Source organism: Gavia stellata, chromosome 4, assembly GCF_030936135.1.
Source record: "Gavia stellata isolate bGavSte3 chromosome 4, bGavSte3.hap2, whole genome shotgun sequence".
Taxonomy (NCBI): Eukaryota; Metazoa; Chordata; class Aves; order Gaviiformes; family Gaviidae; genus Gavia; species Gavia stellata.
In genome coordinates this window covers 55,468,736-55,496,485 of record NC_082597.1, presented here as the reverse complement: position 1 = coordinate 55,496,485, position 27,750 = coordinate 55,468,736, and the positions used below count along the sequence as shown (strand labels likewise).

The window sequence follows — 27,750 nt, the reverse complement described above, 5'->3', positions numbered from 1 at the left end:
ATGGCTCTCTCTGCCAGGAGAAAGCAGATTGAAAAATGGAGGGGGAGTTTTATAAGGAACTGGAGAAAGAAAAAACTAACACTAAGCTATTAATTTCTCCCCACTATAAAATACATTAGTCTGAAGTAATTTCCTTTCAATTCTTCCTCTGCAAGGAAATCTAAACCCTTAGAAAAATACTCTGTATGAGAGCTAACTGTTTTGAAGCCCTACTTAACTGCGCCAGTCAAGAAAGTTCTTTGAATTTCCAAGTCAGCAAGTGTCACTGTATGCATTTTTTATTTTGGTGTGTCTGGACGGCCAAAATCTTGAGTTAAACAGGCAACTATTAAATGATAAATCCCATCAGCTGAGACAAGGTCTCATACATGCACTTCTCAGGAGTAAAGACCTTCTTGTAGTTAGCCACACTGTTCAAGGTTTTCTACTAAACAACCCTGGTAGCAATCTCCTCAGGAACTATCCATAAGTAGTGAGGTTCTTTCCACAACCCACACTAGAAGTTGCAGATCTGCAGGGCAGCATTTTGAGTGGTGCTCTTTGGTACGTCCCCCAGTCCCGGTTCCATGGCGCACACACTCCAGCTATTCCAAGAAGCTGCTGTACCCCACAGAGAGCACACCCTGAAGTCCTGACTCCCCAGCCTCCCCAACTAGATTCCCCTAGTTCACCAACCATGCATCTTGCTTGAATGCAGTTTCGGGGTATAGGAAAATTTTAAGGAAACTTGAAACACTGAAAATGCTGCACGTTGTGTTTCCTACCTAGGGGGGTATAGCGTAGGAGTGTTGTCACTTAACATCTGAATGGTTAAGACCTACAAATGGTACCATTTGGAATCATCCCTGCCAAAAGCAAGTTATAAATGGTTTTCAGAAAATCCTGTGCCCAACCAATCAAGAAAATAAACACACCCCTTTTGAGTATCATGACCATTTTACACATAAATTCTCTCGGGGAAATTTTTGTTGCTACAAGCACTTGTGAAAACTCCAGTTTACAACAGAGCTACGTTTGAGAAAAGGCTAGGGAGAAACAACTGCTATTGCTTCTGTAAATAGAAGGGAATGGGATTCTGAGAAGACTGCCATGTCACACATCAGAAGAGGAGATTCAGACAAGCTGCTGTGGGCAAAATCAGAAACCAGATTAAAGAGGCTTGCAGCCCTGATGAAAGCAAAGGGGAAGCCTGACATTGGACTTTGTCATGTATGAACAACCTTCTCATTTATGTCAAAAATATAAGTAAGAGAACAAGTCTTTCAATGCCTAATACTAGCATTCAGCAAGTGTTTGGGCAGAAACTGCTAACACCGAAAAGCAAAGTCAAGGCATTCTGGTCTGCTATCAGTTTTCAGCTTTCCCCAAACACAGGAAGGCAAGAACCTGAACCTGCTTCAGGTGATCTCTGCAGAAGAGCAAGATGATGCAATCGTAACACCTTTTCATCAGTACAGTCACACTAGCAAAATAATTAAAACCATTTAATGAGAACCCAAAACATACGCCTCGCGCTTTAGTTCATATATTGCTTAGGAAGTCTGAATAACAGAAGATTCAGTCACCTTAGAATGTCAAATAAGCTGGAACAGAAACAAAATAACCACAGTAATACGAGATGACCTCTATCTATTTAAAAATCACAGTTAAAAAAAACCCGAAGCAAACAAAACCACAACCCCCAAAACCACCATTTCATCATCTGTCAGAACCAGAGCACTGGCCACCAAACAGACCAGAAGTGGCACTGAAATCTGATTGTTTACAACACCATCTGGCTAGTTTCTAGTAATCAAACAGAAAAAAAGTTTACACTGAGATTTAAGATAAATGTAAAGTGACAAAACTCCCTTTTTCCATCCCTCTTAACAGCTCACATATGTTAATGTATATGCCTTTAAACTCCAAGTAAATGGAAATCCTCCAAAACACTGTCATTCACACTGCTATTTTGGACCTGTTTTGTCCATAGCTGATGAGGTAACTTTGTACAACCTGGAAGTAGTAGCATCACGAACTGAACCATCCAGTTAACCACAACTGTATCTGAGCTGCCTTAGTTTACATCTTTCTCTGCTTTCAAATAGCAGCCAGCAGTGTAACAATTTCTACTTAACACAAAACACTGCAACGAAAAATTTAAATTAAAAATTAAATTAAAAATTAAACCTATCAAATCCTACTCTGGAATGTCACAGTTTTAAAGATAAACATGAAAAAAATTTTTAGGAAGAAAGCTAGAAAAATAGAAGACTTCATCTTTTCCTGACTTCTTAATTTTAGTATAGTCACATCTTTATTCTTCATGTGGTCACTGAACTTTATTAGCAATTAAGATGGTCTGCATAAAAACGATGTGTCCTGTAATGGAACATTTCATACTTAAGTCTAATGTAGATCCAGCCCAAGAAGATGCATGCAACTTCAAGTTGAAAGGCAAAACACTAGGTGAAGCGGGCGAAGAGGACTGCAAGGTATGATTAAGAGCAGAAACAAAGGCAAAAAAAGGAAGCAGGAGGAGGAAAAAAGGCAGCAGGGGAAAAGAGAATTACACGCCAAGCAGCTGCCAAGCATGCACCAGCCCAAATATGGAAGGACGGTGCGAGCGTATTGTAATGCTACTCCACTATTCTCATTCAGTGTTGTGCATTTTTCCTGAAACAGCCAGCCAAGGAGAAGGCATTTCATGTTTACAATCTTCATCTGTTTTGAAAAGTGTTTTCTTTAAAGAAAATCTTGTCAAACTGCAGGGCCTCTGCCCCAGCTTCTTCAGTTTGTAAAGTCATGTCCACACATACTGCATTTACTGATATATAACAATGCCTGGGCTCTGTTTGCATGCCAAATGCCCCAGGCAAGCATCTAACTTAGCAAGTGTGAAGGAAAAGTATTTTAATGCCAAGCACATAACTTGTGAAAGCAGCAACTGAAAGACCCTAGAAAAGGGGCAAAACCAAGAGTAAATCCTCAACTCTTTCAAGTATCTGAGTGAGACCTGGTAAGCCCTGAAACAGAGGCTAAGTCATAACCTTCTCTCAACACCACTTAATTAATTAAGCATAAACTGCTTTATAGTGTATATGGAAGATAAAATAATTTAATGTATGTATAAAATGAATGCAACTATTCAGATTTGGGCATTTTTCTCACTTAATATTAGAAATTGGTATTTTTAAGTGTTCTACTAGCTGCAAAACTTTTGCTGAAAAGTGATCTATAGTACTGATTCTTCTGAGTAACATTTTCAGATTATTTTTACCATGGGAACTACCAGAAACAGACTTTGTTTTAATTTCATACATAAAATGTCTATTCATGTTACAGTAATCACACTTCAATTCAGGGGTTTCTGCAAAGGATTGGTAAAAGTGACCTATACGCAGAATTTCATGCATCTTCCACTGTATATACTATGATGACGTAACATCTGCTTTCTTCCAATCCCAACCACGAAAGTCTTCTTAACAATTAAAGAAAGTACTGAGAAATAGAGGTACTGAAAAAAAAGTTATACTTATGGGGAGAAGTGCTAGGAAAAAACAGCAATAATACAGTTTTCCTTAAGGAAGAAAACTATACAGTGACTTTCTAGAACCAATGCCATATGTATATTATAGAAATTTAAAGAAGTATAATAGAAAAAGAGTCCTTAGATGTAGTAAAAATGCTGGAACTTGTTAAAAATCCATAAATACAGTGAACACGGTCACCTGAATCTGAAGTCACAATTAAGAATTGCAATAAAAGCAACGTAAATGCTTTATAATTAAGGACTTTCTTCCTTCTTTTGGAAGACTATCATTACATCCCATATCATTGACTGCAATATCTAGTAATTAACCTACACACTAGTCAATAGTAAATTAATAAAGGGAAATAAGAAAGGAATCAGCCTTGCAATAAAATGAAGGACTGTCTCTGGTGTTGAAGTGATTCTGAAGCAGTTTCCTCATCTGCCTCTTGAAAAGTATGGACATTGAGGCAGGCTATCTTACGTGGTACGTTCTGTTTTTCCACATGCTGAGACCACTTCACACTGTTGTAAAACACACTGTAGTAGGAGAAACAGTATCACCTTCGCTTTGCTATTAAGCAACTTTTTCAGATCAGCACTGCTGCAAAGTAGGTTGATTCATCATTTGTAATTTTGAAAAGAAAGAGAACGAAAAACAGGGGCAAGGGGTGGGGAAGAAAAAACCTATTCCAGTTTCACAAGGAAAATGAATAGAAGGAAGGAGACTGAATCTAAAGGCCAAAGCACATACGGTAGACATCGTGTTGAGAAAAGGAGGTATCTTCCACCATAACTACAATTGTGAAATTTAACACAGAAAGAAGTAGTTAGAACATCACAGCATATATACGTCAATGGCAAACTATTGAAGAAAACTGGGACAGAAATCTCTAAAACTCAAATTGAACAGAAAATGTTACCTGATACAGCATTTTATATAACCGCACAAATACACAAGCCAACATGTGCATGTATTATACCATATGAAAAACCAAAATGTAAATGTTGGTATTTTGAAGAAAGTTCTGAATATGCACTTCTGTATTTGTATATGATATATATGATTAAAAGAAAGGTTTTGGTATTATATAACGCCACGGTTCAGTTCATCACATAGCGATAACAAAGCTGTTCATTGTAATGCCACCTGCTTTTCATAAAGGAACATTTCAGTATGTAAAAGTGAAAAATGAAAGGAAAAAATGTAACAACAAAAAAATACAGTGCAAAATAAAAATTAATTCCAGCGTAGTAAAGATCAAAATTCTGCAGATTACGTGTGGCACACTGACACAGTGCAGACAATTTTATTCTTAACAGTTTCTACAGTAACAAAACAGAAAAAATTCTGGGGGTTGTAAAACAGACAATCCATGAAGCATCACACCACCACAATCATATATGACGCACCAAGGCGTTATATAATAGCAAAATCAATCTTAAATTATGGGGAGCAATGTTAAAAATATGTTCTGGGAACAGGGTGTGTGTGGGGAGGGTGGTGATACCGTGTATGCATAATTATAAGGCTCGTATTACTTTTTTAGTCACCCATATACAAAACTACATATTTCAAGCACAGTCTAAGCAGCTGTGGAAATTATTTTAATATATTTTTGAGCATATTTCAGTCACTAACTGCTTCAATGTCAGACTTATCACTCCGTAACAGTTAATTTTTCCAATGCAGTAACTCCCACAAAATTGAAGTAATTATTCCAGCCTTGCAAAGCTGTCATGGAAATTTATTTGACCAGGTACCAATGTATTTGTCATTTCTTACCCAGATAAAAATGAAAATGCTAACACAGTAAAGTCAGCAGTTTACCGAGATCACGGTTTCCACAAAATTTCACAGGGCTGCAATACATGTTTTGATAGAGTGTGGCTGCATACTTGTATAATACTCAACACTTTTAACAGACATTTTACGTATTGCATTTACAAGATTGCCGCATTCCCCTTAATCGGTACTATGAAACACTTCCTACAGAACAAGAACAATGCAAGCATGGAAAAAATGAATAACCAGTCTTAGTCACCCCTATGTATTATATACCCTCTGAAATTTTTTGGTGCAAAGAGTAGATGTTGGCTCTGCTACCCCTATTAATAAGAATCATGAATCAAGAAGGCAAGCTGAGAGATTGGTTGCCAGAAATGCTGGTTTTAGGCACTAGCAATTCTAATTCCAACTAAAGGCCATAAAGGAACACTTGACACAATGCTTAAAGTATTTCTCTACTTCTGTGATTTTGTTTTTCCTTAATCAAACAGTTAAAAGGGTATATAATAAACACATACATGCACGCATGCGCACACACACGTCTCTTTACTGGTTCTTACTCTTTTAAGGTGCAACATCTACCTTGTTTCCCCAAAGCCCACTGACAGTTTCCCAACAGTATTATGTGGGGTGGCCATCTTGGATGATGGAAGATCATCTTATTAATCAGTAAATATATTTTATTTATAGTATTTTTCAGATTAGTTTAATGCCGCTTTTAAAAGCTATTATCCATGTCTGGTATAATGACATCATCAGTTAGATTGTTTTAATATTCCTTGCAATTTTCTGGCCCAAAATGACAAACTGAAGCCTACAAAACACAAGTATATTCACTTACTGAAAGCTGCTCTCAGTAACTGGGGATGGTTTTGGTAACACAGATATGGTCTCAGGGAAAGACAAATAATTTTAAAATACGAATTAAAAAATAATCCGAAAAATTCCCAACAGGACATCACGTAGCTGAACTGGGTGGCTGTTGTAAGGAACAACATTCAAGTGAATCCATTCTTGTATGACTTTTAAACTGTCTTCCTGCTAATGTCTTTCTAAATTAGATTTCTGATTAGTCTCAGGTAAAGGTTCCACCTCACAGATGAGAGCTAGTTGCATTTTAAACAGCACAAGCATAACCCCAGTGTCAGAAACAAAAATCAAGTATCCCATTTTACATATATAATTATGCATGTTTATTTTCAGTGACAAAACCATGAAATGCAAGGAAACATACTTATCAATAATGCTTCAACAATATAGAGTTAATAGCTGCTTGTAAGTTGTAAGCTGACATATCCACTTTGTTCACATTGTTTCCCAACAGACATTCACAAAGTTTGTTACACATTGCAAAGTAAAGGGATAGGAGTTACAAATGTACTTTATTAACATTTTACCAGATGAATTTCCAATAGTCAGCAAAATAGCTTAGATTAAACTGTAGTTCAACCAAACAAATAAAGGCATGTCAGAAACAATGGGAAATGGATAGGACACTGGTGGATTATTTTTTTAAAAAAACTAGTATTAGCTGAAAAGGTGAAATGCACAAATGAAATTTAGACTGAAAGAAGATTTACTCTGTAAGAGGATAAGGTGCACCTGGAGTGAGGAACAGGGAAGAAAAGACTATTCACCTGACCTGGGGTTTTAATAAATGTAATGTAATAATTCTTGAACAGATTGACTTTAAGCCAGCCATTTTTAACACATCCAACCCCATTCAAATTTGTTCACTGTTATTTTATGTCACAACATAATAAAAGCTGCTTTCATAGAGTCCCTCAGTATACCACAGCTATATTTATATATTATATATAATATATATAAAACCTGTATCTATAACTGGGATTCATAATAAAATACTTAAAAACCATTCTAAAGATTTGTTATATAATTTAAAATGCCTTTGCCTCTGTAACAATAATATGTACCCCAACACATTAAAAGTGCTTGTCATGTCTTCAGAAATGCAATTCTAGGACCTGAGGCACTGGAATGGCCATTGGTAAAATGACTGGGACTGAATAATAACCCTTAAATTTCTGTGTACGCAGGAAAAAGTTGAAGTTGAGAGACTAACATAAACATGGTAAGATGCCCCCTCTCACATCCCTGTGGCCATTCCATTTGAAGCAAGAAGCAGAGGAAGGCTGAAAAGGAGAACCAGTCATACAGCAAAATCATACATCCGAACTGCTTACCGAAAACTTTGACTATACTGACCTAAACAGTATGCAACTATTGAGAAGCTGTATAGTTCAGGATAACCAGAAAGGGATGTACCAGACTAAAAACACAACAAAGCCAAGAACACGTTCAATTTTAAAAGCATCCTTCCAACGCCTTCAGGTGTTTGACACTGTGCACAATGAAGCACTTCAGGGGGCACAGAGAAGGTGCATATAGAGAAGAACATTTACCTTCCAGATCTCCCACACTGTCGATCACAGTACCTTACAACGGGGATGAATTACTTAAATAACAACAAAAGAATGAAAAATTTAACATACTGTAAAATATGTGCTAACTGCATAAAAATAAAAAGTAATTAGGGTACTCCTTGAAGTAACAGCAGAGATTTCCAAACTTATCGGGAAAAGGCACAGAAAACACAAGTTCTAGATTCACAGCACCAGTACCAAAGCTTCATTATGAAAATGAGATGCAAAACTAAATATATGATGTATATAATAAGGTTTCAGTCATTCCCCACTGTTTTCAGAGTCATCTCCATTAAGAGGAATGGAATTTAATCAATGGCATGGCAGCCATTATTAAAAAAATCAGTTTAGTTGACTTAAGGCTAAGTGCTGTTTTTTTGTGACTGAAATGAAATATTCTAAGACCTAATTAGAAAAATTCAAGAGTGATAGATGATAAATTTCTTTCAAAGTATATTTGTTATATTCAGATTTTTAAAGTGAATTTTAAATGATGATTAACAATTTTGTACTAAGTTTACAGCCAAAGTCTAAATTTAAGTTTAGACAAACAAACTGTACTTAACCTGTTGGTTCACCAACATGTTTCACCTGTAATGGAAATATAATGGAAAGGGGGAAAAAAAAAAGAAACTCAAGTTATCCTGCTGTTTGAGGTTCTCTGCTGATACTGCCTCTGAGGAGTCCAGTTCATGGCCATTTTGACAGAATTCATGATGTTCACACAGCATAACCTGCACTGCAATGAACAGGACTGACTTGAAATTTTATCTCACAGTTAAAAAAAAAAAAGACCCCCTGCTCCCCATATCACTGTACACATAGCCAAAGTTGACTTACAAAAGCAGCAAAACACCCATTCTCTTTGCCTACTTCAGTTTTTCTAGAAAGGAAATACATGTAGGAAAGATTCATTTAACACTTTGGGTTGGAGGGGGAACAGGAGAAAGCTTTTTCAGTTCTGGAAGGTTAGAAATATGTTCTATTAATTAGAATTAATTTAAATATTAAGAGAAAGCTTAGTGAACACCCACTCCAGCTCTTGTGAAGCAATAATACTTCCAGCCCAAACCAAGAATGCTTTTTCTCATTTTCAAAAAAAGTTTCTCCCATACAAAAATAAAAAGCTAGTAATACTGCAGTCAGTAGCTTTGAAGTATCAGGTTCAAACTGAAGGTAGTAAGAGGACATTGTATACTTGGTGTCAATAGAATTAGAATTTAACAAATGAGAAGCCAAAAATATCCAATTATGAGCCAACAGAATGGAAGTCAAGTTAGAGGCCAAATGATAACTAAAAAGAATCAGAGACATGCGCAGATTGGCCTAAAGAGTCCCTTTTTCAATTTAAATCACCAACTAAATTTGTGTTAAGGAATAAAACAATCAGGAATATGCTGTTACTGTATACCTAGATGCAGTTAGGACCAGAGCAGGGCATGTGATCAGTATGACCACAGTATGCAGCAAGAGGGAACAAAAAAGAATCATCTCCTGGCAACATACTTTTCTTGTTTCTGCAGGATAAATGTTCAACACCAGTATGCTGGAACAAGCAACTACCTGAGACAAAGACAGGAATAGGTTTGTTTTTTTAAAAAACATAATACATACCCACCTGGATGAAAGTTTAGAGTAAACCTCCTCAAACAAGAAATTAAATTTGCCAGTCTGTCTGAATTATGGATTCCATGAATCCCTAAAATTTGGAAATCTATGTTACTCTAAAATATCCTAGAATAAGTTACTGCACAGTTCTCCTATATTTTAAGAACTTTATGCCCTTCATTTTTTCAATTTTTCTTCCTTCTAGCCATTAGAAAGGATTAATTTCTTTACCGTTTCCATTTGATTTACTCTAGGCTTGACAAAATGATAACCCTGGATTCATGATTTTCTTCCTCTAGTCACTGAGGTTGTAAGTTAATGCTGCAACTAAGGAAGTGTAGGATTGTGCAGAAGTAATTTTTATATTGACAGTTATATCTGATCAACTAGCTCAATCATTGTAACAACAGCAAATAAAAGTGACTGTAAACACAATACGTAAGATCAATATAGCACTTTCAAAACCTTTTAATCTTTAACATGATCCATCAGAAAATGGAACACTCTGTGTTGGTCTTACACTTTGGAAAATGGATGCAGTAAGTATGAATAACCTACCCAAAGCCACAAAGGTAAACGTTATCAGCCAAGATAAAACTTCAAAGTTTAGGCATCAAGTCCTCTGTTCAGACTGTAACAAAGTAATAAATTCTCATTCAGTACTTGAAAGCCTTTCCCAGCAAGGAAGTTCTCCACTGGATTCAGTTTATCATAGTCAATTTGTTATTTCAGCTGGGATTTTTCTCTAATTTGTCTACTGCTGAGCAACATAAACACTTCCAGTGAAGCTCTTAGTGTGATAAACCATGTCTGTGTGGGCACGTGTGTGTACACACATATACACACACATTTCAAAGGATCAAGTCGTTCTTATATAATGGAAAAGTTTTAAATGCTACACTGTTTCTTCTTCTTAAGTGGACCCACCATAATTTGTGATTTGATGACCAGTTTTCTGGTTTTATTTATAGGAAGATCTCTCCATTTGTCAGAGTCTCTGATGAAAATCATGGCATAGAATAGCAGAAACAAACCATGACTTAGATTCTCAAGAGTGATTAATTAAAAATGAACTATGACTAGCCCTCCTAATTTGTAATTTTTCTTCATTAAAGAACCTTTTAAACTACAATTTAATTTCTCTGACAAAATTCATATCCACTATCCCGAGAACTTCTAACCTGTAAAAATCTCCTATGGAAAATGTAATGATAGGATCAGTTTACTATTATAGCAAACTAATCTAAAGAAGTTAAAACCAAAAATATTTGGATATGGTTTGGTGGGGAAGAACAGGATGTGCTTCTTGTGGATTATACTATACTGACTATACTGCAAAGACAATGTGAAATGTAATGGAAGGGGTAGGTGAGAGGAAATACAAAAAAAACCTCTCACAAGATAAGCCCATACAGAGACAACACTTCAACTCTAATTACTTGCCATTTAAGCAAAAACCTGTTCTCGACTCTTTTGAGAACATTTTCGCCATTTCATGCACAACTGAAGAGATCCCAATTGTAGTATCATTTGTATCAAATAGTGCCTTTGGAGAACAGAATGACTGAAATCTTAGCCAGAAATATTAAATAGAAAAAGGAAAGACCTGCAATACAAATCTGTAGTTCACAGAGAAAATCAATGTACAATAATGTTTAAAAAAAGAAAAAAAAGGCACAATCTTCTGTTAGGTCCGATAACAATTTGAACAGAGAGGGTGATGGTGGTCAAGCAATTCCAGGTGTTTTCATGCATATGCATATACCTGTAGTGTATCTATGTCTATTTCATTCAGCTTCTACTTTCTCCATGGCCTTCAGTAATCAAGTATTTGATTTGTAAGATGCTACATTAGTGCCATCAGGCACAAAATGGTATAATAAATACACTCTTCACAAAATAGAAAAGCCATGCACTTAGTGAAGAAAGCATAGCTCTTCAGCTAAGTGGAAATCTGTATCTCCCTTTCATTTTTTTTAAAATAGCTCTGCTCAGCCACCTAAAGAGTCCCAGCTGCCACAGAAGTCATACAAACTACAAGCCCTGCTCTGTTTAAGTTTCTGTTCCATAGCTCACTTCAGGAGTGCGAACAGGATACTTCTTGCTGAACTAGACTGTAAGAAATTTCCTTAGTAGACCAAGTGAAAAAACAAATCTGGTAATTTTTCCATGTTAGCAATTCATTTGAAATCAGTTCCATTACAGAAGCATCAGGTCATTGGTTCTTGTTTTATCACACGCTTTATAAAGACAGGTTCGTTACAACAGCCTTGAATGGGACTGGCAGTTGGGTTCCCACTGGCCATGTTCTTGGGGAGAAACACCTTGGAAGAACTGTGGTTCAACAGGATGGGGCTTTTGGAATTCAGAGCTGGGTGCCCCTCAGGGACTAAAGTCACAGAAGTAGTGCCAGGTGGCACCACAGATTTTTTAGGGAATAAAATTTTGTTTTGTTCTAGAATAACATGGTTTATAGAAGAGGTGGAGGCACCAGATAGTGATTCTTTTATCACTTCATTTGGGATCTTGCTATATAGGTAATTGGGAGAGTTATTCTCCATTATATCTGACCAAGCCCTGTAGCGAACTTCCGCAGCTCCCCAGTAGTGTCTAATAGCAGACTCAGAGCGATGGCCTGTCACTGCCATTATTTCTCTAGGCCCCAGTCCTGCTTCACACAGTAGCTGGATGGTGGTAGTTCGGAGAGAATGATTGGTGTATCGTTGAGAGAGCCTGGCTGCCACACTTATCCTGGGCATCATGGTACCTAAGTAGTTCACACCCATAGGTTCTCTTTTGTACCAGACAGGCTGTTCTTGCATTTGCTCTGATGTTAGCTTTAAAGGATGCAGGTAAAAGGCAGGGGGCTCCGGAGGCAACTTAGACAAATAAAGCTCCAAGGAAAAAACAGGACAGTTTGGGTCCCCTGGCATATCATACATTTTACCCATTTTATGAGGATCTTCTCCATTTTTTCCTTTGCCAGGATACCTAAACATAGCATATCGACGCCCGTTCTTGTCCTTCTCAACAACAAAAGCATTTGGAGCTAGATCTCTTAAAATTTCCCTCCCTCGTTTGGCAAAATGCAACTGCAAATCAAACCACACCTTGTTGACGAGTGCCAGGGGACTGTGCAATCCCAGCACACCAGATTGTTTAATCTTACGCAAGTCCTCAGCAGCTATAGGAGGATGGTGGTGAGTCTCATCCTTTCCCTGCATGCGCAGCATCTTCAGCACGCTCACAAATACCATGTTTGCACTAGCAAACTCTTTGTCCTTCATTAAGCAAATCTGACGATTATAAGGTGGCATTTTGAGATGCCGGTTTAAGCCAGCACGCATTGACTTGTAGCTTGCCACACTGTAGGTATTTCCATCATGATTCCTTATTGTGTAATAAAACTCTCTTAAGATATCATTGAGTTCACTTACTGGGACCAATTCAAAGCTAGGATCCTTGCCATTTTTGGCCAGCCATTGTTTTAATAGGTTAGCTGCCCAGCCAGTCTGCTTGTGGGTGTTTTTGATACTCTTAGCATCCTCTTCCTCTTCCTCCAAGCCAAAGAGGACATCCTCGGGGAAGTTAAAATTCGTCTGTGCTGCTTCTACCGCTTCTTTATTTTCTGACGAAGTCTCTTCCTGTTTCAACTGCTTTTCGAAACAATTGATCAAAGTTGTACCATCAAATATGCCACAGGTATACGGCATACAGTGAACTACTTTTTGTTCTGAGAGCTGTGAAGTGCGGAGTAATACACAATATTTTGGATTTCACATAACAAAAAGCAGGTGGCATTAACTGAATTTTTCAAATGATATGGCATGTCAATTCCATACCTCACTAGCCAATTAAAATGCATCAGGTCCTTCTTTATTAACCATGGCATTACACATGCTTTAAATGATTTGACTGAAAGCAAACCTAGAAACATACACCGTAACAGAAGACTGAAAACCGGAAAGCATCATGTGTCTTTTATTTCCCTCCTCCTTGCTCACCACCTTCCATTGCTAAATACCACTATCACACACAATCTGTTTTTCCAAAATCTTTTCCGGGTTTCAGGCTCTACCAAAGAAGAAAAATTCCAAAGTATGCATCTGATATTGAAAATTAAATGTTAAAACCATACATCCGTCATCCATTCTGGTACTGAACTTCCTACATATCAAGTACTGACAAACGTTTTAATAGCTATAATCCACAGGTATCTTTGAAAAATGGAGTTCTAAACAACCATTCTTTATGAAATGCCTTAATAAAAAGGTAGAGTGAGGCACAGTTTATACTCTATAATACTGGTTATCTTTGCCAGACTATTTCTCTGACTTATCCAGTATATTTTCTTCTTGCTTTGAAATACAATTCAGATTTAACTGTACCTTGAAACACTATTAAATGTGGAAATTTTGGCTAGAAGAAATTAATTTTATTCCCCTTAATAAAATGACTTCCAGTTAACAGCAACGTACGTATGAGGTGCTCTGTGAAATATCTGTATGCAGAAAGAAAATTAATTACGAGTAATTTTAAATAGCTTAATTTCAAAGCAAGTTCAACAAATCTTAGATGAGGAATCCAGAAGCACTGCAAGTTCTCCTCTATCATGAACTAGTTATTCCTGAAGAAAGTTTCCTCTTTTTTATCTTTTATGACATATGGCAAGGAAATATTAGAACTCCAATTCTTAGTAACTTCTGGATTAGTGTGGAAATGAGAGAGCGGCAATAATTTACAAAATATTTGTAGCTTTAAGTTCAAGCCCTTCAGACAAAAACTGGGCAGGGTTTTCTTTAGTATGTTAGGCCTGTTGTATCAGACACATTTTTAGTGTGCTCCTGAATTACCAACTCATCTACTTACACAAATCCCATCAGAAAACTTCTGAAAAGATCATCAGAAGCTTATGCTCCAAGTAATACTCTGGATCAGAAGAAAAAGAAAAATACAAATGGACAGAAACTAGAAAGGATGGCACAAAAAATAAACTAAAATTGTTTCATTATGAGCAATAAAGGCAAAGAACTTTTCTCCTGTGGATTGTAACTTTAGAATTTTATATAGAAACATAATCAACAACCTACCTGTGTTGCTCCCTCAGCAGTTCGCTTGTTTGTCGAAGTATCTGTTGATGGCCTGCTTGCCTGGTTTTCTGAGGGGTCAAGAAATCGTTCATTTGCAGCATCTAATGAGTACTAAACACTGCTATCCACTGCACAAATTTGGAGGCAATATTCGAAATTGTTTGCTACTAAACATTCAGTATGTGGCACATTTAACATTTTTCAGCCCTACTTTTCAATTATAAGTATTCAAGCTTGATTACTACCATTTTTCAGAGGGAACAAAAGATACAGAAAAGCAAAATAGCGCTTTCCAGCCTCGAGGCACTATATATTTCCTTCCTTGAAAGTCTGACAGGGTATTCAAAATATTTTATGAACAATTCCCTTGCCTATCTGAGGACAAAGCATAACTCCAACATCTCCTCCCTCTGTATGTAAACTGAAAAAAATTACAATTATTCAACATTTTTGTACAAAAAAATTGACTGAACAACAGATGGTTAAACAGACTGCAAAATACATAACTGAGACAATTTGTGCAGGGAGACTGAGTATCTTTATTAGCTCAGTCAAACATGTATCTCTACACTCGCAACTTAAGCAAAAGTTGCTTGATTATTTGATGTGAACGTTTAAATCCAAATTCTCCCTTCTCATTCTTTTCATTTTAATCAGCAACAGTACTGGCCCAAAGCAGTGTTTCAATTCTGGTGAGAAAACTACTAGGTTATACAGTAAAGCTATGTGAACTGCAGAAAATGAGATACATTTTTCGCCCTTCCTTTGGTCACTGTGCCACAACCCTTTTTACGTTGTATTAAATCATTATATTAGCTTTAGAGCTAAAAATCAATGCAAAGCATAGAACTGTCCAACTCTATGGAAGACGTATTTTAACGCAGGTTACTTAGAGATGGGAAAATGAATAAAACTAGTTCTGATGTCAAGCACTGCTTGAGTTTATTTTAGCATTGTGCCAATGACAAACTTGGTATAATTACAACTGACTTAGAAATCTTGAGAACCTCTTAGAAAAAAATTTTCAAGGTATGTAAAATCAGAAGTGCAGAGGATCATCATGGCATGTCCAAAGATGGAGAGAAAGCATTTTAAAATAGTTAATCTAAATACCGTATTTGAACATTCATTGTGTTCAGAGACTTTATTTTAAATACAATGAATGTACTTCATTGGAACTAGGTTAGCATTCAGTTGTGGTTTTCCCCCATTTTTTTTTTTTTTTTACTTTTAACTGTTGTGAAAATTAAGTTAATGATTATACTTTCCTTTCAGTATGTCTTTGCTTAGAAAGGCAGCCAGATTATTTTGAGAGGCTATATTAAAAATAAATGCCAAGTTGTTAATGGTAGAATAGGAGTTTCTGATTTCATGCTAGGAATTACATAAATCAAGTTCTAAATAGAACAAAGCTTACAGAGCCACACTGCTGACTGCTTCTAAGGAGAGATGATTTTCAACAATGGCTGAAACACATGAGATGATTTTGATCTTGACAGTTTCAACAGAAAGGCAACCCAGAAGAAACATCTCAGTAAAATACACTAACAAACAAATTTCCAAAGGAGTGGAGTTTTGTGTTTCCCTTTGACAACTATTCTCCTTTCCCAGTGTCAACATTCAAGCATAACTTACCCACTCTGGGCGCTGTAACAGCAGGTGGTTCAATAGGAGCTGTACTACTAAATGCAGAGAGGGGAATCTTCATCTGTAGGGGGGCTCGACTGCTGGTAGCATTATAAAGTCCTGAAGAACCCACTGTGGGCAAAGAAGTCCTTGTGGCCTGGGCAACAGGATGTGCAGTGGAAACAGCCTGTACTGCCAAAGTTGTGCCTATTGACCCAGCACTGGCTGGAGAGTTCCTTTGAATACCAGGGCTGGGCACAGATGGGCTGTTATTTGGTTTAGTTGGGTTAGTTGATGCCAAAGACACTGTAGTTTTGGTAAGGCTACCAACTGTAGATGAGCTTTGTACGGATATAAATTCAACGTTGCCTGACTGCTGGTTAGTGACCAAAGTCCCTGTGTGGCCTTGCAGGAGCTGAGGCTGGGATGTCACTGCAACAGGTACATGCAAGATGACGGGCAAAGACTGCAATGACACAGACACTGACTGAGTGCTGCCACTGGGCACTTGGTTAGTGCCTACAACCGTAGCTGTGTTAGCTGTGGGAAGAACTGTTGTTGTTAAAGAGCTGGTGGAGGTCACTGGAGTCTGAGGCTTAGGATGTCCACTGACAACTGCTGGAGGAGCAGCGAGACTGGAAGCTGGCACTACACAAAAAAAAAAAAAAAAAAAAAAAATTTAAAGTATTGGAACCAAGTAAGAAGTTTCACTCCAACACAACAAATGGAAACAATTTGTGATGAGGGTGGTGAGACACTGGAACAGGTAGTCCAGAGAAGTTATGAATGCCCTATCATTGTAAAGTCAAAGTCAGGCTGGATGGGGCTTTGAGCAACCTGATCTAGTGAAAGATGTCCTGGCCCATGGCAGGGGGGTTGGACAAGATGATCTTTAAAGGTGCCTTCCAACACAAACCATTCTATTATTCTATGAAAAATGTAGTATATTATTAACTTTTTGCAAAGAGAGGCTATAGATACTCTTTTTCTGTTGTACACACTAATATTCAATGGCCTAGTTAAAGATACAGTCAATACTGTACTTCTGTTTGAAAGAACTATATACAAATGGCAAAAAATTAAGATATACAAAGAACTATGACACAAACAGGCTTGAAGAAAGTTCCAAGATTTATCTGTTGAAAATACATGAAATATAGCAGAGTAAACACTCATTACAGAAACTGCAGAACAACTGGTCCTTCAGAAAACACAACAAAAGAAAAACTTAGTCAGTTACGACTAACTTGCTTTGTATAGGTAGGACCTTGTATCCAGAAGGTTCTACTGAAACCAAGGATTCATGTGTCAGAGAAGATACTCGCTTTTATGCAACAAAATTTCATGATTAAATCTAAAGGTCAGAAGCATAATACACTACAGAAAGCCAGCATATGCCTACTAAGACATGATACTGTGGAAAAAAAAACAGCATTCAATATTAGGTAAACTATTTTTAAAACCAAGGATGGTGTGACTACAATGAATGTAATTACTGGTGATCTTGATTCTACATTCCCTATAAAATTCTAACCTAAGAATTCCATTTTTCAACTTGATTCCCTTAAGAAATGCGGCTTATGACTTCCTTTAGTTCCCCACTCAACTTCTGTAGCCATTAGTTAGAGGGGAAGATACCAGCATCCTACTATAATCAAGTACAAAAAATGGCCTGTGAGCCATGTGTTTCAATTCTCAGCAGACTGCAAGTTTTGCTGCCATACACAGCAAACAGCCTGCTGAATTTACTCACCTGTTCTGGTTGGCCAAATCAACACATTTTTTTTTTCCCCTTACCTCGTAAGCACACTACACACATATAAACTGGGAATGTGGTAGGGAGCTAAAAATAATGATTTTTGCCAGAAAAAAGAAGTCATAAAACCCATTTCTGCTTTGTTCAGTTAGTTAGTTACTTAATGGAAAGCAACAGAACTTAAGAAGTGTGTTTGTAGTCCATAGGCAGTTTCTTACCTGCATTCACAGGGGCTTGAAAAGTTGCTGGTGTGCTCTCTCCTACATTCCTCTTTGACTCCAGCATCTGCCTCACTGTGCCAGCATTTCTACGGAAGGAAGTGTCAGTTAGCATTTCTCAATAAGCCACACCAAGTATAATTATGAACACCACAATGACAAAAAACCCCCTTATTTTACAGCTATTCTTTTCAGTGATATTTCCTAAACCCATCTATCTACTACCCCCTATGCAAATTAAGTTTGGATATTCCCCTACTAAAAAAATTGCAGAATTATTTGTCTATTTTCAAATGCTTGCACCAAGTTTGCCTTTCACCATGAGAACTTTCCCTTCCTTGAAATTAAACTTCCATTTTTATCCATTATTTTTCAACCACTGAAACACCACTCATCTCAGTTTACCTATGAATGGATTCAATACTGGCCATTTATGACTTCTGTGAAAGAAAACAAAATTTCACAACTGGACAGCAATGAAGGAAAAGCACTTTAATTAGAGAAAGAAAATACAGGGATTATCCATTACATTAGGTATCTCAAGTGTCCTATTGTAAATTTTAACATGGTCACAGTGATGTGGTTTGCTTACCGATATGTTGCATTGTTTGTGTTTACAGTGTCACTTGCTGCTTTCCCTGGAGACAGAATTGCATTTGGTGAATTCTAAAAGGGGGAAAAAAAAAAAAAAAGAGAGAGAGAAAGAGAGAGAGAAACCATAACAAAACAATCGTAAGTCAGCTTGCAAACTTATGCTTTCATTTTATTTCATATTCATTCATTTCTGTGTGAGATATACATTTTCTGGAGCCAACACTGCAGGAGAACTTGACATGTTTTACAACCCCCCAAAACCTCCCTCTCCTACGTCCTCTCTTTTTATAAGTCTCTTGCCTTCAGTTTGTTATAGCATAAGAATCAAAATTTCTTCTTGAACTTTAATGGACTTTTAGCTTCCACTTCTTCACAGTAATTAATCCAAAATATTCATTCTAGACACAGAGAAATACTATTGCTTGTATCCATTCCTCTCCTCTCCCCCCTCCACCCCAAAATCAAAGTATTGGGATTCATTCCTATTTACTCTGTACACCTCATATTGAAGTAACTGACATTTACTTACATATAGTTTAAGGTGCTTTCACACTAATAATGCCTAAAGAACCTTCCATACAAATCAGCATTACATGACAGATGTTAAAAGACTAGTCTTTCACATAACCACCTTTAACCAAACTAGACAAACCTACTTTGTGAACACCGCTGAACAACCAGGTCTCAGCTTTCTGTATATAAAATTTCTTTATTTTTCAAGACAAGGTTTAGGCTAACTCAGAAAAACAAATAACACAAATCTAGTTCTTACTTCCTGTCTTTTCTTCAAGTCCTCCCTGGCTGCTCCAAACCGCTTTGTCAATCTAGCAATTTTAGCCTAAATGGGAAGAAGATGAAAAAAACAAACAAACAAAACCATAAATATCCTCCCCCAGAACCATCAAAGAAATTATACAAACTAAAAGATATATAATTAGGACATCAAGTCAAAAGCTATATTCATATCAGAGGAAATTATTCTTCCTTGAAATACAGTACAACTACATTACTTCAGAGCAGCAGAAAGACACACACGTGTATCACAATCAAGATATCTTAGAGACAACTTGAATTATTTTACTTCCTATTCATAATTGCACAAGCAGAACCCATCCTGCAGAGGTTCACGCAATATTCTGCATGAATGAATGCAACTGAAAGCACTTGACTGTTTTAATGCCTTATGTACCAACCATATTGAAAAATGCACCCCTTTTTGCTTTCATATTATCTACTCTTCCCCCATTTATCCTATTTCTCCTTCTTAGTGATATACTACATATCACACACACCTTACTGTCAGCTTTGTTCTACTCTATTTCATGTTCAGACGTCAGGTTCATTGTCATCACCATTCTTACATGTTGTCTTTTACTCACTGTGCTTCCCTCAATATATTATTTGGTGACCATTCCTCCTGTAACTACCTCAGCATTTCAAGATCCTAATTTACCCTGTCTAGGTTACAGTTCTGATGGCTGACTTATTCTGGAGGCACTAGCTGTGCCACTTGTTCTAAGCAGGTACTACTTCCCCCCAAACTCAGAAAAGAAGAGGTTAATTCTTTTACTGAAAATACTAGGTTAGCACTAGAAAAATGGAACTTTTTAAAAGTCAGTGAGTTTCACATACTACGATTTCAGAACTTCTTACCTAAAAGAAGCTGACCCATTTAGAAACCTCGCCTCTTTCACATTTTTACAAAGCAACATGACAGGCTACAATTATAGTCTGCCTTTAATTACATTTATATTTCAATTTCTGTTATCTTTTACAATGCAGAAGCCTTTTGAAGCAACTTGCATAATAAAGCCATGTAAGCTTAGTTTGTGAATATATGAACTTCAACACATTCACAGCCCTATATGAAATTATTAATGTCACACTGTAGTTGATGGCTAAAGACACTGATAAACAAGTATACTGAAAGCGCCTTAAATAGTACTTAACAAAAAGTCAACATAAAATGTCTGGGATGGCGAGGGGGAAGAGTTATGAAGTACGAACTGGTCTGGCAAACTCCATTTTTTTTTAATGTTAAAAGTAAAGTGGATTTATTGTTTGGAATTTCTTATGACATAAGCTTTTAATTGCCTTGTCGCTTCAAAATTCTTTGATTTTTGTGATGTTCCTCACCTCACCACTATGTACATCATGTCCATAAAGAATGCATGAAACCATACTGCATTCAACACTAGCCATTTGTTTCCTTGCTAGAACATAATTATTTAGTTTCTGGGGAAGTAACATTGATAAGTATCATGTGATGTTTCTTGTTTGAACATTCTACAAAGTCCAGTGCTATTGTCCTCTCCTTTCTGCACTTTTCCATTTTTAAGCAAATTTCTGGCTTCATAGAGACATTAGATATTTTCATACTTGACATTTATTTGAAGAACGTCTAAATGGAACAGAAGAGTGGAAAAGCAACCCAGCTAATGAATTGGTTTGCCAGAAGGAAGATTTGTTTAGAGTTATTTTGTTGGTTAATTGGTTGCTTTCTTTCTTCTTTCTGAGTAGGGAAATAGAATTTTACAACTCAAAAGCAACATTAGTATTTGCTGCTCCCCGCCCCCTCCTTTGTGAAGTCAAAATGGGTTCCCTATAGGAGACTTACTACTAAATGGTGAGGAACTTGTTTTTAAATTTGACTCTAGTATGCAGTTCAACACACAAACACTCACCTGTAGTTCAGTAAGCACAGTTTTATGTCTCTTGTTGCATTCTACTTTCTCTATTCGGGTTTTCAAGTCCGCCAGAGTCTTGTCAAATACAGCACACTGTAAAGCAGTAAGTTTTTCTTCTAACAGTCTCTGGATAACCTGCAAAATTATTAGTAAAAAAAAGAAAAATAGCAATGTAACCTCAAAATTTGGGAGACCATCTATAAAAATATTCCCAATTCTTAACAAGTATCCTGCTACAAACAGAACAATGACAATGGTTGTGTTCTGTCAATCAAATAAATCCATAGTCACCAATAAGCATGTGGTTGCACAGCTAAGAAAAGTTTCTGCATCTATTTTGGCAAATACAAATGGTCCCTCTTTGCCATTAATTCAAGAAACTTATTTCATTGCAGTATGATAAATGTATTAAACCTTATTACATATAAAAAGAACCTTAACAATAGAAGATATTTTCATAAAGTGCTGTGTTTACACAAATTAATTTTCCCTCTTACTTTTCTGTTTTTGAGAGGAACACTGGCATTCAAAGAACAGAAACTAAAGACATTCAACAAAACCTTATTTCTGAGATGCATTTTCCCCTAGCAGCAACACCCTGTGTTGCTTTTCTTGCAGAAGCTAAAAATGGAAAAAGAAGAGACTGATTTCTGCAAAGTTTACTATATACACTTATTACTTAAATGTTTTCTCCCTGCTACACCTATTCCAGTGCAAAAGTTCCCCTTAGGAAACAAAAATAAACAAGCAACAAACATGGTTCAGTTTTCTGCATCCTACATAAATGAAGTTACAACATGTGCTAGCTAACTAACTAATGGAAGAAGCGCACATCTATCTTTTTTTCTGCAAGAACATAGGCTTCTTCACATGCCAACGGTGCAATCAGGCAATTAACAGCTCTATAAAAATATGCAAAACGCTATGTTGATTACACTCCTGTTTGGAGACAGACTTTCTTTAAAGCTAGGCACACAATAAAGCTCACCATATATAAACTTTTACCACACTGAAATACCTCCGTTGCTAAGATTTTCCATCTATGGTCACATGAGACATAAAAGTTTAAATATTTAACGCATTTCAAATACAACTCTTGCAGCACAGTTTCCAAATGATATTTGGTCTCTTCTTAAAAGTAGGACTATATAGGACTTTCTACGAATTAAGTCACCTTTGTTATTTGAATTACGACCAATTTTCAACTACAAAAAAGAGAACGTGTTGGGGGGGCAGGGAGCATGTGGGAAAGGATAGCTAATGCAAAGATGGTAACACAAGTGACAAGTGTGTGTTTCCCATCTTCGCACTACACCTCCATTCTACCTTTTGTAATTTTTGGTCAACATCCCTTCTGGCTGTAATTTTTACTTGGAGTTCTGCTTCATAATCTTCTCCCATGCACCGACGACGTTTAGAATGAACACTGTCCATGTCCTCAGATTTGGAACGCTTTCTCCTTGACACTTCACCTGGAACAAATTAGATACAACTGCTCGTGAGGAACCTTTGAAAAAACAGGTATCTGCAGAACGCCGTGATTATTATGAAGTTTCATTTGTCCCCAGTTTAAGCTTTTTCATCCTAAACCAGTAAGAACGCCTTTGGAAAAACAAGATGTTTCATGACATCAAAGCAGAACAACAGTCCCTTTGGTCTTTGTACCTTGTTGCCCTGTTAGTGGGTTCTGCTTTGTGATTCACCAAACTACTGCTCCAAATGCAAAACAGCTCTAGTACCACCATTCCCTTTCCCAGAACTTGCCTCCAGTTCCTCCTGCTCCTATCAGCACCATCCTATAATGAAACATGGCTTTTAAGAAGCAAAACAAAACCCTCTTCTGAAAAAGGAATCCCCTTCTCAGGGTTCCAGCCAAATAAAACTACAGGAAGGAAAATAAAAATCTAATAAAAGAACAGGCTCAAAATAGAACTATATTATAATAAGTCATTTTCACCACAGCCATGAACCACGAAAGAACCAAAAAGAGACCTCATTCACTCCTCCATCTCCTGGCACTGTATCCTCTACAGATCCACATAGAAAACAACAAGCCTAGGTAAATTATCAGGAAGGGAAGCTACAGAGCATACTGTGTGTACCCAACCACCATCAAAACACCAAAGACCATAGTCCCCAACCCCTCCACCCCAAAGATGATTCAGAAAGACAGAATTAGTAGTACATCAAAGAAAATTCACTGGAGACTGAAACAGCATAACAAATAGTGACTTTTCATTGCTATTTTTTCTTTACTTACATACACTGAGTGTCGTATTTCTAACGTCACAAATTTCTTATAGTCTGATTTTATGACAGATTTCTGATGGTTTCTTATTTATTTTTTTGAGAGAGTTGCACTAAAAATGCACTGATGTCCTAAAAATTATTAAAAGGTAATATTTCAAATTCTGCATGACAATCTGGGTTACTTGTTAAAGTTTGTGAAAGCGTAGGTCCTCAAATTTTAGGTAAGTTTTACAGGGCCACAGGGCTCTTCATAAACATTTGCAGAATGCTGAATATTTGCAAGCAATATAATGTCTAAGGTATGATTTTTTCCTTTTTAAAATTCAGAATGGCAGTAAACAGTGGAAAAACAAACAAACAAAAAGCTACATCTCCAGCTTTTTCCATGCATCAGAAGAACTTGTAGAAAGAAAATTTTAAAAAATCTGAATAGTTAGAACACTATTTCCAGCCTACTGAAGACAAATTTATTTGTCCCTGTAACTCCTTCCTACTCCCAGTCAGTCTCTTTAGAAAAAGCCTAACCACTGAACAGCACAACATGCTCTTGTAACATGCAAGAGCTACTTACATATTTAACAGAACATGTTTAATGTTCAGGTAATTTGTTCGGAAGCAAATGCTACATCTAATTTTACTGCAGTTTGATTTTCTTTGAAGAGCTTCAGGGTGCTTGCTACTAGTGGACAGGATATCTACAGGAGGCTGTGACTTCTAGGAAACTCTAGCAGCTTCTATTTACCTGTGTCAGCTATTCTTGATCAAAGGGTGCTTTGTGCTTATGTTCCAGCTGATTCCTTATGAAGGCTCAAACACCCTTTCAGCAGGTACTAGGAAGAGGCCTATATTACTGCTGGGCCTAGAGCGCAGGTCTCAGAGAGCAGCTAGCAAATGTAAGACTTTGCACACTGGGGTGCAAAGAAGGGGGTCATGGTCCCTGTGCTCAGTAACGGTGGTGATGTGTCACATGGTGTGGTCTCCAGCAGCCACCGGAACAATTCCCTTGGTATTGTCAGAGCCTCCATCCAGACTGAGCTATTTTGGGAGAAGATACCGCTTTGCAACTCTTGGGCTGCAGGGATTATCTGGGGCCCCCGTTCTGGCTAAAGCTATGACAGAGGCAGATGAGCTTCTTGGCTACAGAAGGTGCAAACTAGTGGGAGAGCTGTGTCGCCAAGTTAAAGGAGCTATGGGAGGAGGTTAGGGGATGGCACAGCATCAGAAATGCTGAGCATCAGGTTGACTGGATATACTCCAAGATCCTGCAGCCTCAAGAACTGCGACCCCCAACTGTACCAAAGGAGGTACAGTCAGAGCCTGAGCTTATCCAGATGGGAAGTGGAGACTCCCATGATGACAAAGGCTGAAAGCACCAGGACAGCAGCTCCAGCTCTGCCTGCAGGTGTACAGGACAATGACAGAGTTGGTTCAGCGCCCTCATAGCAGATATGGGGCTGGGAGCTGTGCCCAGTGAAATGTTTGAACTGGTTAAGCCTCAGCCATGCAGTAGCACCACATATTAGAGTAACTCCCTGCCTGCAGGGCTGGAGGCCCCCCATCTGCTAGAGACAGGTGACCTACAAGAAAGATAAATACACTATATGGTGGGGAATGGGGTTAGGAAAGCCAAAGCTCACCTTAAGCTGAATCTGATGAGGGACATGAAGGGGCAACAAGAAGGGCTTCTACCAGTATACCAGCAGCAAAAGGAAAACCTGCTGAATGAGGCAGGGGAGCAACTGATAAAAGGACACAGAAAAAGTCCAGGCACTCAATGCCTTCTTTGCCTCAAACTTTAATGAGAAGACTTGCCTTCAGCAACGCCAGCTCCCTGAGACCACTGGGGCAGCCTGGAGCAAAGGCAGACTTGCTCTCAGTGGAGGAGCACGGAGTTAACATTTAAACAAACTGGACATACACAAGCCCATGCAAGCCAGAGGGATGCACTCACAAGTGCCAAGGGAGCTGGCTGAGGTGACTGCAAGGCCACTCTCAACCTGTGAAAGGCTGTGGCCATAGTGGAAGCTTCCTGAGGACAGGAGTGACATTTGCTTTCTTCTGATTTCAAGAAGGTTAAGAAGAACCCAGGGATTTAGAGGATGGTCAGCCTCACCTCAACCCCTGGGAACATGATGGAGCAAGTAATTCTAGAAATCATCTCTAAACATATTACGATGATGGTGACTGGGAATAGTTGGAATGGATTTATCAAGGCGAAATCATGCTTCACCAGCCTGATAGCCTTCTATGATGAGACAACTGGCGTGGTGGATGAGGGGAGAGCAGTGGATGGATGCTGTTTATCTTGTCTTTAGTAATGCTTTTGACACCAAAAACAACCTCAGAGACAAACTCATGATGTATGGCCTAGATAAACAGAGTGGCTCAACTGCTGGGCTCCCAGAGCTGTGATGAGTGGAACAAAGTCCAGTTGGAGCTAGTCACTAGTAATGTACACCAGCGGATGATACTGGTACCAACACTAACATCTTCATTAATGACCTAGATAATGGCATCCTCAGCAATTTGCAGATGATACAAAACTGAAAGGAGTGGTTGCTACACTAGATGGTTATGCTGCCATTCAGAGTTGCCTTGACAAGCTGGAGAAATAGGCAAACATAAACTTCATGAAGTTCAACAAAAGGAAATGCAAAGCCCTACACTTGGGTAGGAATAATCCCATGTTAGTTAGTACAAGCTGGGAACTGACTGGCTGGAAAACAGCTTTGCAGAAAAGGCCCTGGTGGTCTTCATGCACATCAAGTTGAACATGAGCCAGCAATGTGCCCTGTTGGCAAGGAAGGCCAACAACATCCTTCACTAGCAGGTCGAGCGAGGTAATTATTCCCCTCTAATCAGTGCTGTGAGACTGAACCTTGAGTCTTATGTCCAGTTCTGGGCTTCTAAATACAAGAAAGACGTGGGCATACTGGAGAGAGTTCAGTGTTGGGCCACCAAGATATTTTATGGACTGGAGCATCCGTCATATGAGGAAATGTCAGCTGGCATTGTTCAGCTGGAGAAGGCGGTTAAGGGAGATTTTATAACATGTGTAAATTACCTGACGGGTGGAGAGTGAAAAAGACAGAGCAAGACTCTCAGTGAGTACCAGTGAAGGGATTAGAGAAATGGATGCACATTGAAATGCAGGAAATTCCATTCAAACATATAAAAACTTTTTTGCTGTGAGGGTGGTCAAACACTGGAAGGTTGTGGAGTCTCCATCTGTGGAGATACTCTGCTCTAGCTGACTTGGTTTTGAGCAGGGGCTTTGGACCAGATAAACTCCAAAGGCGCCGTCCAACCTCAATGATTCTGTGTTTCTTACACATGCCACCAGTGAAGCGTAACAGTTTTAACATTACATACTTCTCTCCGTGTGTTTCTCTCCTTCTTTGTGGGCCTCTTCTTTATCCTCCTCACTTGCCTTTCTTCTCTCCTCCTCCACCTCTTCTACAAACAGAAGAAAAAAACCCATGCGTTACTTATGCTGACCTAACAAAAGTCTCGTAAGAGTCCTATTTTGACTAGCTAACTTAGAATACTTATGAAAAACCATGTTGGGCAAAGTGAGAGAAATAAGTATGACTCGGAGGGAATGCAGAGATAAAAAAAACAAACAGAGGATACCTTCAGAAGAGAAATTTGAACTACCATACAACACAGTAAGATTCACTTCTGGATTTGCTTAGGTTTAAAATCAACAGAATGCCTCAAAGTTACCTCTGAAATGAAATGATGTATTTTTAATGTAATTAAAGTTCTCAGGAAATTATTTATTTTTCACCTAGGAAAAAAGTATGATAATTCCAGTAACAAAATACTAATATGTTTCTCTATTTATTTACAATTAGCAAATTCACCCTATAATTTGTATGGTAAGAAAGGCCTAGATTCTTCTTTTCTTAACAAGTATGAATTTTCATTAAAAGTTTCTTCCTAATACAAAGTATCACAATTAAAGACTAATAATTTAAAAACATACAGTTTAGGAAATTCTTAAATAAAGAAAAATCCGAAATAACACCCCAAATGCAGACAGGTTAAAATGAAAAATACTAACACCTCCTGAAAACTTTTATTATATGTTCCATGAACTATCATTATGTGTTTTGTACAAGCTGTATTTGCTGCTTCCTGTGCTTGGTAGATACAATATACAACTACTACTTTT

The 27,750-nt window shown here is 37.7% G+C and overlaps 1 protein-coding gene across 1 annotated transcript in view; it reads right to left on the bottom strand.

The window, feature by feature from the left end:
* ATF7IP (activating transcription factor 7 interacting protein) overlaps positions 1-27,750 on the bottom strand; it is a 115,839-nt gene that overhangs the window by 16,326 nt on the left and 71,763 nt on the right. Inside the window, exons 3-11 of the mRNA XM_059816433.1 lie at positions 26,946-27,029; positions 22,650-22,795; positions 21,321-21,458; positions 19,409-19,474; positions 18,635-18,708; positions 18,043-18,131; positions 16,078-16,716; positions 14,443-14,510; positions 12,790-13,092 (exon numbers count right to left, since the gene is read on the bottom strand). Coding sequence (XP_059672416.1) covers positions 12,790-13,092; positions 14,443-14,510; positions 16,078-16,716; positions 18,043-18,131; positions 18,635-18,708; positions 19,409-19,474; positions 21,321-21,458; positions 22,650-22,795; positions 26,946-27,029 — 1,607 coding nt within the window. The remainder of the gene's footprint in view (positions 1-12,789; positions 13,093-14,442; positions 14,511-16,077; positions 16,717-18,042; positions 18,132-18,634; positions 18,709-19,408; positions 19,475-21,320; positions 21,459-22,649; positions 22,796-26,945; positions 27,030-27,750) is intronic.